Source organism: Larus michahellis, chromosome 3 (assembly GCF_964199755.1).
Source record: "Larus michahellis chromosome 3, bLarMic1.1, whole genome shotgun sequence".
NCBI lineage: Eukaryota > Metazoa > Chordata > Aves > Charadriiformes > Laridae > Larus > Larus michahellis.
The window spans coordinates 82,778,904-82,793,207 of NC_133898.1; the positions used below are offsets into that span (position 1 = coordinate 82,778,904).

Consider the following 14,304-nt stretch of genomic DNA (forward strand, 5'->3'; position numbering starts at 1 on the left):
CCCTATTATTGGTATAATTTTCTGTACATGTAGCCTAATGCAACTAGACTGTCACAGTATAAACAGGTGTTTTGTGAACTTGAACTGATAGATAAATATGGGTGGAAAGGAGGTATGAAACCAGATTGTTGAAATTGCCTACCGTGTTTTTGGAACAGTTCTATGCGAGAGGTCATTTCGTGCTCTTGTCTGTACAGATTATACCTACTTCTTTATGACCAAATTTATGCTGCAAGTGTCTACTGGTATGTGAAACACAACCAGTACTACTTGAGCTTTCTAAGAAAATCAGAGTCAACCCTTAATAACTTTTCTTTCAAAGATACAGAACATGGAGGGAGTAAGGCATCGCCAATAGCAGTACTTGAATTAAAGCTGCTTATGGGGTCTGTTAACACTTTCTGCAAATCTCATACTTGTATAGCCAGGGGTGACTACCAGCTTGTTTACAGTTGTCTCTTTCTTCAGGGAACAGAAAAAAGTTATGTATGTTTGATCACTATTTCCTCAAGTAGAATTTAAAACAAACAAGCAAAAAAACCCCAAGCATATGTGTTCTATATTTAAGTATAAAACTTATTATTCTGTGCCTAGCTTATAAATCAGTGGGGATGCCATACTTTCTGTTGGTAGTCTCATGTAGGTGAAACTGTTTCATGTGCTTCTTGCAGACATGCAGCAGTGTTGTCTCCTAGGTTATCACTTTGATGTTTAGGTTTTTCAGCTTCTACTCACGGCACTGCATAGAAATGTGTCAGTCTTTTTCTTCTAAAAAGAAGAGTAAACAGCACTGAGATTGTAGGAGTGTTTTTCAGTCTGCCACAGTGTTATCCCTTAGAAGCTGGGAAAACTAATCACACCACACCTTTGTACTACTGTGGTTAGATTCTTTCCGCTAGCTTTGACCAATTTTGAATATCTCCTTGGTACTCTGCAGACCGCACTGTGTATGTTCTCTGGAACACATCCCCAGGGAGTGACATTCCCTGTAATTTGGAATTAATTTAGAGAAAGTCAGGAGGGAGATGCCTACCTGTAGAAACACAGGAATGTCCAAAAAAAAGACCCTGCAGCTCAACGTTTAGACATTTGTGTAACAAAACTGTCGTTTTCATAAGTTTAGCTAAAACTTCAGCTTTTAACTGTGCAAGTCAGTTTCTAGGTTCCTATATTACTTGGCATTAGGTACATTCCACTGTTTCATCTGTTTTTGAGGGATGCCAGTGTCTCACTTTGAATTCTTGCATGTAAAGAACTTTTTTGATCTCGAAGTATGCTATTTCTGACTGTTCTTTTCTTCTGGATAGGTTATCAGACTTTACTTTTTTATTTGAGCAAGTAAGTTAAACTTCTAAAAGTATTTTACAGGCCTATGCAGATGTCAGCTGGCAAGTAACAATCCCAGTAATGTTTTCCATTCATCTCGGGCCCAATTATGCTGAGACACTCGGCTTTGGATGGTAGAAAGGGAGTGAGGCCCACTCTAGAAGGAGCGCTTTCCTTTCTGTTCTGTCCTCTTTAATGTCTTTATACTTGTCCATCCTCAGATGACAAACAAGCTTTGTCTCTGTCCTTAGATTTCTAGTCAGCTGCACATATATCAGTCCTACGTAACAATAGCATTTGCTTTGTGAGTCCAACACCAAACTCATGTATACTTCAGTGAAAAAGGTATTAGCAGTCTTCTCTTCCCCTTCTACTCCTGTTTTTGGAAGATACTCATCCTTTGGATCCACAGTTTCCAGAGTCTGGGTTTACTGTCATAAGGAGAGATCACTACATGAAATTCCATGATTTAATTTCCAGCTCTTTTCAATAACCTAATGAAGAGGGAACTATCATTCTTGTCCTCAGAATTTCCTTCAGGTAAGGCAATCCCCAGCTCCCTTTCATATTGCCAGCTGTGTAGCGGTTCTTGGATGCTTTTTGAGTTCCTGTAGTTTGAAGCAGTCTTCACTATTTTTCTTGGTTTTATGTGGAGGAGGAAAGGTATGGGGTTTTCCAGCATTATATTGCTCCTACTGTGACATGTTAACTATGTTGTAAAAGCCTTTGAAAAATATCCCTTTATATGTACTTGTATTTCCAAAGTGGTTTTGACAGTCCCTCACAAAAGCTTTTTTAAATAGCAGATTTGTAATGGGTTAAGAGGAAAGGTCCTCTTGTAGAATAACAGATGAGAATTGTTATGAAGGAGAGTACTAATGATGCCCCTCTGGTTTGGCTCTGGGGGTTTGCACTGTTCAGCATGGTCATAAGCAACTGTGAAAAGAAGATGAATAAGGAGAGGATAAAATATGCTGGGTTTTTAAACCTTTGAAAACTAAAGACAATTAATTTGTGATAATGAATGCTTGTATTCTTGTAAGACGGCAAGTGATACTAAGTGTTGATAAAAGAAAAATTAGAGGAAGAACAACTCTAACCTATACAGTGCTGAACTTCTGATCAGTTAATTTCCAAATAAATCTTTTTGCACTTGAGCAAGATTTGCTACTATAATTCCTTAATAAACGAAATAGGAATAGTAGTTGTCATTTACTGAGGTGAAGAAAGTTACCTGAGGAGTAGTCACTGTGCATCAGCAATGCTGAATGCAGCGTGCCAACTCTAACCAGATAAAAGGGTTTTATTTGGAGTGGAATTGAGTCACACGAGCTAGTAGTAGGCATGTGTATTAGGTAAAGTTGGAGTTTACAGGGATTTCCAGTAAGTTTGAGAAAAACGTTTGTAAATGGCATATATGCCATAGTTCATATATGCTATAGTGGGTGATGGTACTTGGAGGAAACATTTTTCAAAGGCCTGCATAGAAATGGGTGCTAAACTGCCACTGAGAGTGAATAGGAATTGGGTCACTTGCTTTTCCCCCTTTTCTCCTCGTCGTTGCCAGAGAATTGAACACCTGTTTGAAAACATGTTAAAACTCTTCATTTCCTGAATTTTGGGCATAAATACATTCACTGATGTATTTAAATGTACTTATCAAGTTGAGTTTGAGTGATTTAGAGTAATTTCTGATTTTTACAGAAAACTGTTCAACTTCTATTTTTGCTGGCGTGTTTTTCACTGCAAAATCTTTCTTGTCAGCAGAGTGAGAGAATGGTTGTTACCTTCTATAAGGTGTGTGATGCATTTATTTCTCTTGATCTTTTTTCTTTGTAGAATTTTCCAGAAAAGGATCTTCTACACTGCCATTCTAAGGATGTGATTGAAGCTCATTTTATGGCTTGCATAAAAGAAGCAGATGCTTTAAAGCACAAAAGCCAAGTCATCAATGAGATGCAAAAAAAGGATCATAAGCAACTGTGGATGGGATTACAGAATGGTAAATACAGTCCATCGAGTATTAATTGTATTTAGGTCTAGTATGCTAAGAAATAACTTCTTCAAATTTTAGTCATGGGACGGGATATAAAATCATAGAATCATAGGGTTGGAAGGGACCTCTGGAGATGTCATTGTTCTGCAGAATTTCAGTCTAATATCATGGAAAAGATAGATCTATTTATTTATTTATTTTAAAGTCACCATTTATGTGATAATTCAAATGTAGCTTGAGTTATTCAAGGAACTAAATTGGGTCATGACTCTATTTTAACAAACCAAAACTAGCAACAAAACAAAATAAACAGATAAATTTTGTCTTGTGTACTTCTATGCAACTGATGGTCTTTATCTGGGAGACACCTGGGGGGTGTTGTTTAGTATTAATGATCTTGGACTGTAAAGTAAAAAAAGATTGCCTCCTCTAGTTAATGCTTAAGGGAAAAGATACAGGTAAACTTCCAAAAAAGGTTGCCCAGTAGATGAATAATTTTACTTTTCCCTCTGCCAAATTTTATTTATTTATTGCTGATACTACCCTGGCTTTCAGAAAGATTTCTACATAAATAAGTATTGACTTGAAAAAGTCAGCAAAATAATTGAGAACAGGATGTTCTAAAATAAGTAGTGTTCTTACTTTGCACAGATGGCATGAATCTATATTGCAGTACAAAATATAACTTCTGTTTTTGAAGGAGTTTTTTGAAAGAGTGTCTCCTCTTTCTTATCATGGTTCTTAGAGACCTGCAAGTTGAAAAGCTTTGTAAGTATTTCAGAAGTGGCTATCTGAAATGTGTGGTAACGGCCACTTTCAATGTGTTTTCCTCATCTCCTGAGCTGTCACTTATATTATTACTGGTAAATTTATTTTACGGAAGTGTAAGCATGAAGATCTTTATTCTGTGTTGAGATACAAAATACTAAACACTTTAGAATTAACATCTTCCCATATGTTTATAAGGAAAATTAAATGAAACAGGAGAAGCTTTGAATGCAAGAAGACTTGAGGCATGTGTTTGCTCTAGGCAATGGGGTTCCGTATTGGTTCAGGTTTAATGTGTGTATCTAGTGAGAGTGTGGGTTTTCTAATTATTTTTTTTTTTTGTTGCTTAGTGGTACTGCCTTTCACATTAAAGGTACTCCTGTAATAATTTTGAAGATTGAGTGCTTATTAGAAACTCTGGTTTCTATTATTTATTTAATGGGGGGAGAGTTAGAAATCGAGGGTTTATCTTAATTTGCCATTTGAGTGGTAAGATCTTGAGGGATGCTGTACATATGTGCAAAACCTATCAAATAAGAAATTGCACTTTATCTGGTTCAGTTCGAAGTACTTCTTGAGAGATTCTATTTTGTATAGATATTAGTCAGCAAACTGACTGACAATGTATTCACTTTTGTGAATTAGCAGTAGATGAGTTCTGGTCCAGTGGAGGCCAGAATCGGTATAGAAATAGACATTTCCTTAAAGCTTACATTGTTACAAGTCAATTTAAATTGCAATTTCAATAATTCTGTGGAAAAAAAAAGTATTCTGCTGTAATAGTATTTGTCTTGCAAGCAGTTTGGTTCGGGAAAAGCAAAATGCTATGTCACCATAATTTTGTCTTCTATTTCAAGAATTATTAGCTTTCTTGCAAAAAGGAAATCCTGTCACTTAGTCCTGGTGCTCGTGTTCCCAGCAGTGCACTTCATGGCCTCTTTTTGTTAATGCTTTTTAAAACTAAAACTAAAAGACCTCTAACATGAGCTATGAGTATAATGAGTTGTAATAATGACAGAAGAGTTGACTACACAATGAAATGGTATGAATTAAGGTTCTTTTTTTGAACAGAAATTATAGAACCTTGATACCCTCAATATGTAAGGTAAGAGAACAGATATGCAGTGGTTTTTTTCCGTGCTCATCTTAGGCTCTGTCTTTTAGTTGATTATTTGTCTAAGAGTATCTTCAGTTGTAGGGAAACCAGAATTTTACTGTCTTGCTTTATAATATTAAGAAGAGAGGTTGCCTAGCAAGGATGATTTCAAGAAGGTTTCACTGTACTTAAAGAGAAATTGCACCTGTGGAATCTGACACCTAAATGAGAAGTTTAAACAATCTTTTAAATACTTTCAAATGCTAATTTTAATTTCTCAGCTCTTCATAAAAGAGAAACAAGAAAAACTTGTGAAACCAAGAAAACTCTTTTTAAGCATGTTGTATCTTTCAGTATGTTTTTATAGGCTTTCGTTTGAGATGTATTAATTTTAAACCTCTTTGAAACAGAATAAATGACCACAAAAAAGAAAAGAAAGTAGCATTTGTGATAACTGCCTTGTAAGTAATGATGCATCTGCAGTCTTTTTTTTTTTTTTGTGAAACTTCAAATAATTTTCTTCAGTTGTTAAATATAGGAAGTGTTATTTGTTTAACAAGTGATAGCAATACTTACAGGATATCTATTAAATTTAGGATTTTTGAAAAAAAAAATCCAGTTTTGCTTGCTTGGGGAAATGTAGCTACCAATTAAAGTGTAATTTGGTATAAATGTTTCTGCTAAAAAGGAAGTTCTTAAACAGATATCATGAGAAACTTTTCAGTTTTAGGGGAAGAGCTGTAACAGTGAATTTGTGGCAAAATTCTGTGCTGGTAACAGCTGGTAGGTATTCATAACAACCTTTACATCCCTCCTCCCACCATTTTTGGTTTTGTGTTAATCTGGTACCAAATCAGGAAGGTAAACATACTTTTCTGTCTATTGTTTCTGCTGTGGTTTTGCTTGTTCTTCAGACTTCAGTTAGCCAATTTATGTCCATAAACCAGGTATTAGCTAGAACACTACTTTGGGATGGGTATGTCTGTGTTGCCCTAGTTTTGACCAGCATCGTGGATGTCTGATTGTGGTAGGGAAGCAATAAAGACAGGCTGTATAGCTATACTGACCTCTGTTCCTTTGTAAGAATTGTTAAAATTCTTTGGTTGGAATTAATGGAAAATGTTACTACTGTTCTTAGTTTAATAGCGTTATGGCCATTTTTATCATGGATAAAGAGGTTTTTCAAGTGGGTGGCTTTTTTTCTTCTTGCCTTTTGTGTGGAAAAATAAAGGCTTTCAGCTTTGAAACCTTAAGACTCTGGGCCTAGTGATGACTCGGGATCAAACAAATGAAATCTCAACTGTTTTTAGGGGGAAAGCTATATTTTTCGCATGGTTCAAAGAATTAATATCTATAACTTCAGTATATAATGGTTCTGATAAAGGAGGGGTTTTAGATTCAACACAGATGCTTTTCATCAGTTGTGGAGAGATATAAGCAACCATACCCTGAAATTTTCACAGGCATCCTTTATAACCGGTGGAGACTAGTCTTGGTATTTCTGATACATGAGTGGGGGAAATACACAGTAAAAACTCATGGCTGTTTTTAAGGCTTCTTTATATATTATAAAATATAATGAAGTCATTATTTTACTGAAAATATTACGGAAAAAGAATGTAATGCTCATTCATACTGTAGGGCTTACCAAAAGTTAAGTGGCTGTATTGAATTGTTCTCATTAAAGGAGAAAAGTCAGAATCTGCAATATTTTTATCTTTTAGTGCATGTGATCTATTTCTTGTCTTACTGACAGAATCAGGACTGTGTTTTCTTGCATTTTTTTCTAAAACATATCTAAACCAGTGCTGGACTTTTGAGGGGCAGGAGTCATGTTTTTTCTGTGTTACCACATTTCTGTTTAGAAATGTTTGAACTGCTAAAAAGAAAGTCACACGTTATCAGCATCTCTCTTGTGCTGTGTACACATGTCCCACTCAGGTTTTGTATGTATGTTTCTCCTCTTTGTAGAGGACTGATGGGAGCAATGCTGTTCTTTACATCAGTTTGAGATGATGAGCATGCTTTGGTAGCTGAACAAATCTCTAATCTCAACTGGACATTTGAAACTTAAATTAGGCAATATGTACTTAGAAAATCTTCAGGAATTTAACAGGAGAACGAATGAACAAACAAGCCGTCAGGTTTTTTTAAATTACAAAGCCATCTTTTTTTTCTTTCTCCCTGTATGGCTACCAGAATGGTAATATTTTTCCATATTCTATCTGTAGAAAAAGATTAAACAATTCTTTTGAGCTTTGAAAATGGGTGTATTGGCTAAAAGCGGATTAAAAAAAAAAAAAGCTGGTGGTTAAAAATTTCTGGAAACGCATCAAGTTTTCTTATAACTGGTGTCAATACCTGCTTATTCTGCAGTTAAGATAGCATGGTGTACACCAAACATTGGAGTTGCTGATATTATGGAACCCAAGGGGTACAGTGCAGACAGATTCAAATACCTCTGCACCATGTCGGCCCAGTGCTGTTTTGGTGCTGAGCTGGGGCTGGGTTCAGAGAGGCTGGACCTGCAGAATGACTTAGACGCATCAGAGCAGGCCTTCCCAGCGATTTCTTTTGGTGGTGGTGTTTTTTGATTTGGGGTTTGATTGGTTGTGGGTTTTTTCCTGGTGATGGATCGTGACCTAGACTTCGGGGTTAGTTCTGCAGTGTTTACTGGCTTGTTAACCTTTCTGCACAAATGATTAAACTAATGCTCCACCCCAATGGGTACGGTATCATGATTCTAAACTCTTACCCCCCCGAAACTGGCTTTTGCCTTGTTACTCTTCCGTGCTGGCCCGGTGCCTGCTTGCATAGCTGCACTTTGTCGCAGTGCAAAGGTGGGGAATCGATGGCACCCTGAATTTCTCTGCTCTCACCCTTGGCTTTCTCTGCTCTGCTCTCAACAAGGGGGCAGAACAGAGCTGTTTTGTTCATGAGGCCAGTGGGAGTCGGTGGGTCTCAATGGTCTCATGAACTGCACAAAGGCAGAAAAGGGAGGAAAGCAAAAGGTAACCCAGCACTCAAAATGTTGCTTTATACTGAAGTCTCTACCATGAGAGGAGGTTGTCTAACAATAGGTACCTAGAGATAGAAATGCTTTCTAGTGTTTTCACCATGTTATGGTAGACATCCATGTGTCTAACGAAAGCTGTGAAACCCTGAGGGGGCAAGCTTGGAGGTATCTGCATCTTTGGCACAGGTAATCTGCCAACCATGTAGCCTACTCATATACATTGGAGAGTATGAATTTATATACCTGTTGCAGTTTCAAGGGCTTTATGTTTTGTCCTCTTCCTCCTGGAACATTACCATTTCTGCAGAAAAATAGACACCTTCCAGACTTCCTGCTGAAGCAGGTGTGCCTTTCATCTTCAACCCAAATCACAAATAGACTGGTTCTCTACCTTCACTGTGCCTGTCTTCTGTAGATCTTTTTCAGATATTTGATAGACTTAGATTCAGATTGAGAGAATCTTTGACTGTATTTCTCTAAACGTATTTTACTTAGGTGTAAGTGATGCAGAACCTCTGTTTTTTTTACCACCTCCTGCTTTCGTTCTTCCCTTCCCCCTCCAAATATGTCATTTCCTGAAAGACTAACTAAATTTCAGAGTAAACTATCTCTAAAAAATGGATAAATTTTTAAAATTAAATTTCTTCAGTTGCTGAGTTTTTTTTACTTTGTAATTTGAAATGCTCCTAAGTTACTTTCTGCTAGTAAACTCCTGAATTTCACAAATGTATTAATATGAAGGTTCCTTAACTTTTAAGAAAAGCTGTATTTTAGACAAAGCATACTACAGGGAAAGCAAAGTAGGTTAGTCCGTTATATGGGGATGTGCTGCTCTACTTTCACGTATGTAAACAGAGCATAATCAGAGGCAAAGAAGGTATTAAAATATCCAGGCTATCTAGACTTGGAGCAGAGAACTGAAGGATGGGTAAAACTGTCAGGACTCCTTTTCTCTTTGACTTGCTCAGGGAAGTCTGTAACAAGCCCTGCTGCTCTATTCCTACACAACCTGTGGGTTATGTGTTTCAAAAATGGGTTACAGTTACACATTTTTGTTTAATAGTCATCAGAGCTTTCTTTTCAGCTTAAGTGATAATACCTGCTGAGATCACCTGCTTTTATGCTACACAGAAAGCTTAAATTTGGTAGGATGTATGCATTTTCATATTTGAATAAAGGAAAGAAAGTCTGTCTTGATGATTTTTTTTTTCTCCCTTGAACGTTTTCCAGATAAATTGATGACCTAGAAATAATGGGAGGTGGTGTTAAGGAAATGGTGTACTTAAAGTGAAACTTGTTTCGTGAGTACGTTTAGTAAGTGAAAAAAAGGTTGGTAAGGTATGGTTTCCTTGTGTATATTGAAATAAAACAGGGGGGAAAGGCCTTTTTATATCTGACAGATAGTCTGAAGAGGGAAATGCTGCTTTGTCATACAGTTTTCAAAATGTCCTACTTAAGCAATATGCTTTGTTTCTTTATCTTCAGATAAAATTAATGGACATAAAAACTATATAAAAGCTGTAAAAACTAATGGATAAATTACAGCGTAAAAATAAATGTGTTAAATACACTGATCTCAAATAGTATTAGGGGAGATATACCCCCTTTTTTCATTAATTGCATCCATAGCTCAATTTCTAGTGTGGCTTATGAATTAATATTTTTTTTAAACTAGAATTTATGGCTAACTGTACATAAGGAAGTTTCTCCTAGTTGTTCTCTGTTTGTAAACACTGCTGTTGGAAACTTGTTATAGTGCATATAGGCAAGCAGAGTTTGACTTATTAATTTACACAATAATAGTACTAAAAAGGGAGTGACAGACCTAGGTAGCCAACCTTGAAGCCCATAGCACTGTACTTGACTATTATTAGTACTTGAGCTAGTTAGCATGATGTTTACTTTTGTGGTGATTCCATGTGTTATTTAGCATGGGCAGGCCAAGTGGTAAAGCATATTTGTTTCTAACTTTCAAATTTTACAATCTGTACTTTCCTGTGGTATTATATAGTAACATGCCAGCAGAATGCGAATTTGGAGGGTATGTAAGATTAACAGGCACATCATGTGGTGGATGTATTTCAGGTAATGACTGTTGTGTAATTACAAGGCAAAATTATGACTACTTCAGATATGTACCTTCATGTTGAATACTGTTACATTGCTATCTATGACGTGAAGAATATTTCCACATATTTCTATAGCTAGCTTCTGTCACTTACATTAAGTGAAAACAGTTCTGAGGTCTTGTCTCTCTGCATCTGATAGTTACTTTTGCCTGAAGATAGTCTGAAAAGACTAGTAAACTTGAGTGCCCTCTTCAGTTGTGGATTTGTATTATAGACTATGATCTGTCAAAATACCCAAGTAATCTAAGTGTTTAATAGTGAGAACATTTTAACTGTGGATGGTAGCAATGTGTAAAGTAGAAAAGAATAAAAAAAATAAAGTTACATTTTAATGGTGCCATACCAGTATTTCAAACTGTGTTCTCAAAAGGCTGGCACTGAACTGTAGTAGTCAGCGAGAGTCAAATATGTATGACAATCATAATTATCTAAGTTTTTATTATACAAGAATAAGAACAATGAGTTTAGATGGCCTAAAGTCATTTAGAGACAGGTCTCTAAATATCTGAGAAATGAAAGTAACCAGCTGTAAATATTGTTTCTGAATAGCATGGTACAGTTAGTTTTGAAGTGTTTAAAATTTTTATCTTTTCATCAACAAAGCTGCTTCATGCTTGAGGCATACCACACAAAATTTAACCTTTTATAAAATTGGTTAAAATTGCTCAACAGTCAGCAGAACTATGTCTGCATGTAGAGTCTTAGTCTTCTTGGAAACAATGTGGAAGTAGAATTGATACTAAATTTTGAGAAGACTCCTTTCTGGCTTGAGCAGTTAAAATGCCATGCTTGTTAGAGCATGAGTCAGTAGAAAATATACTTGCTTTAATGTTAAGAAAATATACTTTGTATCCTTGACTTGCATCTGTAGCTGTCTGTACAGTACAGTTTATTTGTTTATATGTATACCACTGATTAAACCCTCAGTGAGTTTGTTTATGACCAAAAGAAGTAGTTGGAGGGAGTGTTTGACATACTGGAGGGCAGATCTGCTGTTCAGAGGGACCATGACGAGCTGGAGGCCACCAGGAGCCTTCTGAAGCTTGCAGATCCAAGTGCAAAGTCTTGCACTGGGGCAGGAAAAATCCCATACATCAGGGCAGGCTAGGGACTGATTGGGAAGCAGCTTTGTGGAACTGGGTAATTGTGAACAACAAGCTGAACACGTCTGTTGTGTGGTGTTGCAGAAATGAAGATTAACCAGGGAGCTGCTTTAGCCCTTGTGCCCCCCAGAACATAGCCAGATGGTGAGTAATTATTTCCCTTGGCTCAGCACTTGTAAAGCTGTGCAGGGAATGCTGTGTCCTCTTTGGCACCCCAGGACAAAAGAAATGTTGGCAAACAGAAGAGAGCCTAGCAGAGTGCTGCTAGGATGATTAGCGGCTGGAGCATATGCTGTGGTAGAAGAGAGTGGGGGAACTGCCTTGTTTAGCCTGAAGACGAGGAGGCTGAAGATGGATTTAATAGCGGCTTCCCACTACCTAAAAGGAAGGCTTGTAGAACAGATGGAGTCAGACTCCTCAAACATGCCTCCATTGGCAGTGGAGTTGGCCAATTACAAAGGAAAATGGTTACAAGTTGCAGCAGGAGGAAGTCTGATGGGATATTAGGGTGGAGGGAGTGAAAGTGGTTGAGTGGAAACCCATGGAGACAGTCAAAACTTGACTGGGCAAGGCCTTGAGCAAACTCAATTAACTTTGTGTAGGCAGCTCTTTTGGGGGGGGCAGGAGCTTTTATTCCAAAGCTTGACCTCCAAAGGCACTTCCAATCTAATGGTTCTGATACATCAGTTGGAGAGTCTTTGGTGTCTCAGTTAATGCCATGGTTGGTTCTGCCCAAGTACTTCTAGCTGTGCATCGTTTCTATGGTTCATATAGTTATTAGACAGTGGTGAACCCCTAAGAGTAGACAAAAGTTTTGCCTTTTTTTAAACTCAAGGATTGGACATGTTTTTATGCAAGCTGCAAATGGGTATAGCTTGCGTAGAGCTAGAGATACAATTCAATTCCAAGGATTTTTTTTTAAATTTATACTACTAGATGGCTTTAAGAAGAAACCGTGAATAGTCCAGACAAAAAAATTGTGCGTATATGCTACCCTGAGGGCTACACCTGTTTCTTCACTTTTTTGACTTTCTAAAAAGATATTGGAAGGTAAAAGCCCTCAATTACCTTTTTTCCTTTTTAAATTTAAACAATCTTTCCCTCATTTTTGCATTAATTCTTCCTGTTGTTTAAACCTTCTCCACAGTCTTCTTGAAATATATCCAGTTCTGGAGTCAGTACTCTGATAACAGTTGCATCAGTGTCAAATACAGAAACAAAAGAATTCCTTATTATTAAGATATTCTATTGATAAGGTTTAAGATTAGGGTGAGGCTTTTTAGTTCTTTTGCCCACTGTTCTACAGTGGGAACTCCATTTTAACTGGCCATATGCTGTGACCACTGTGACTTATGGCAAGTTACTTGTAGATACAATTTCTTGTTCTGTAATAATTGCCCATATTCTTTCTGTATGCTGATTTAAAGCTATGCTGCATTGAAATGCATATGTTGATTGCAAGCACTCGAGCAGTGCCCTTTACCCTCTCAGTGATCCATCCTGGTTACCATTTTTGTAGAGTCAGGTGGGTGGAAGAGAAGCATCTGACATCAAGATCCATGCAAAATTACAAGTTCTTTGAAGCGTGACAGCACTTGAGTTTCAGAGAAGGGCTACAAGACACTAGCACGACAAAACCTAATGTTTCTGGTTGTCTGAAGAATATTGTCCTCGGGTCTCAGCCTGAGAAAGAGGTGCAGCCTTCAAAATTTCATCCTGGACAAACCTTTAGTTAACACTGCTTAGTAGTAAAAAGTTCAGCAGTTACTGTCTATTAACAACAAACTATGACTGGACTTAACAACAACTTGTTAATATAACAGTTATAAATTTGGATTAATTTCAATGATTGCTAAAATTTGTGTACTGAGATTATTGTTAGGGATGACATTAAGTCTTTGTAGTTATACCAACTCAAACTATATATGTAAATAGATATTTTCAAAGCTCTCCTTAAATTCTGTGCATCTCTGTACTACTGAAGGCTATTGTTTGTCTGGTGTTTGGGCATTCAGTGACTGCATTTCTAATAACTGAATATTTATAAATACAAGTGACTCAGCTGATAGATTTTTACTTTTTTTTTCAACTGTCTCTATCCTCCATTATTTCATTATTAACTTTCTGATCTTTGACATAAAATACAGAGAGAAGTTTTTATATTTCACTTTAGACAGAGGTATATAGCAACCATCCTCTTGTGTTTAAGAAACATGATTAGTAAAGTCATCTGAAACTTTTATACTGTCACTAATCTCACTTCTGTTCAAATCTTATTGCCATTACTTTAAATATTGTTATTCAGATATGAACATCTGCCTTCTGCAAGTACTGTTTTTTGCTAATACAGAAACTCTTTAACACATTGGTCAAGCACTTTCTTAAAAACAGATGGATTGTGGAAAACAAAAGTAATCAGATTTGACTGTTACGGGAGTTTAGATATCATGTAGACTGCATAAGCTTTTCACGAGGGAGGGAGATGAGTGTGTAAAGTGGTTTTGCTGACAGAGAACTCTTCCTTGTTTACTGGCTTGATGAAAACTCAGTTTTGTTTTGATTGTCAAACTTCCGGCCAGCACCTTCTGTCTGTAAGTCCTGTCTAGCCAAAGCACTAATTAGTTCTTATAGCTCATCATAGCATTAATAGCTTCCTTAATTCTGTTTTGCATAAATAGGAGGTACTGGCACACACAAATGGGAGAAGGATGAATCCTTTCACTTGTATTTTCAAAGGGATTGGGGGAGGAGGGGAAGTGTTGTCTGGTGTTGGGTTTTTTGTTTAAGCTTTGAGTCTTAAGGGTTCTGCAAAAGCAGTTATTTTTGGATTTTGTGTGTTGGAGCTTTTGGATTCTGGCATTCAGCCAATG

The 14,304-nt window shown here is 36.9% G+C and overlaps 1 protein-coding gene across 6 annotated transcripts in view; it reads left to right on the forward strand.

Moving 5' to 3' along the window:
* The window catches only part of ATG5 (autophagy related 5), an 81,279-nt gene that overhangs the window by 17,861 nt on the left and 49,114 nt on the right, over positions 1–14,304 (forward strand). For all 6 annotated transcript variants that reach the window (XM_074581021.1, XM_074581020.1, XM_074581024.1 and 3 more), the window contains one exon: positions 3,166–3,328. In XM_074581021.1, the coding sequence (XP_074437122.1) occupies positions 3,166–3,328 (163 nt within the window). The remainder of the gene's footprint in view (positions 1–3,165; positions 3,329–14,304) is intronic.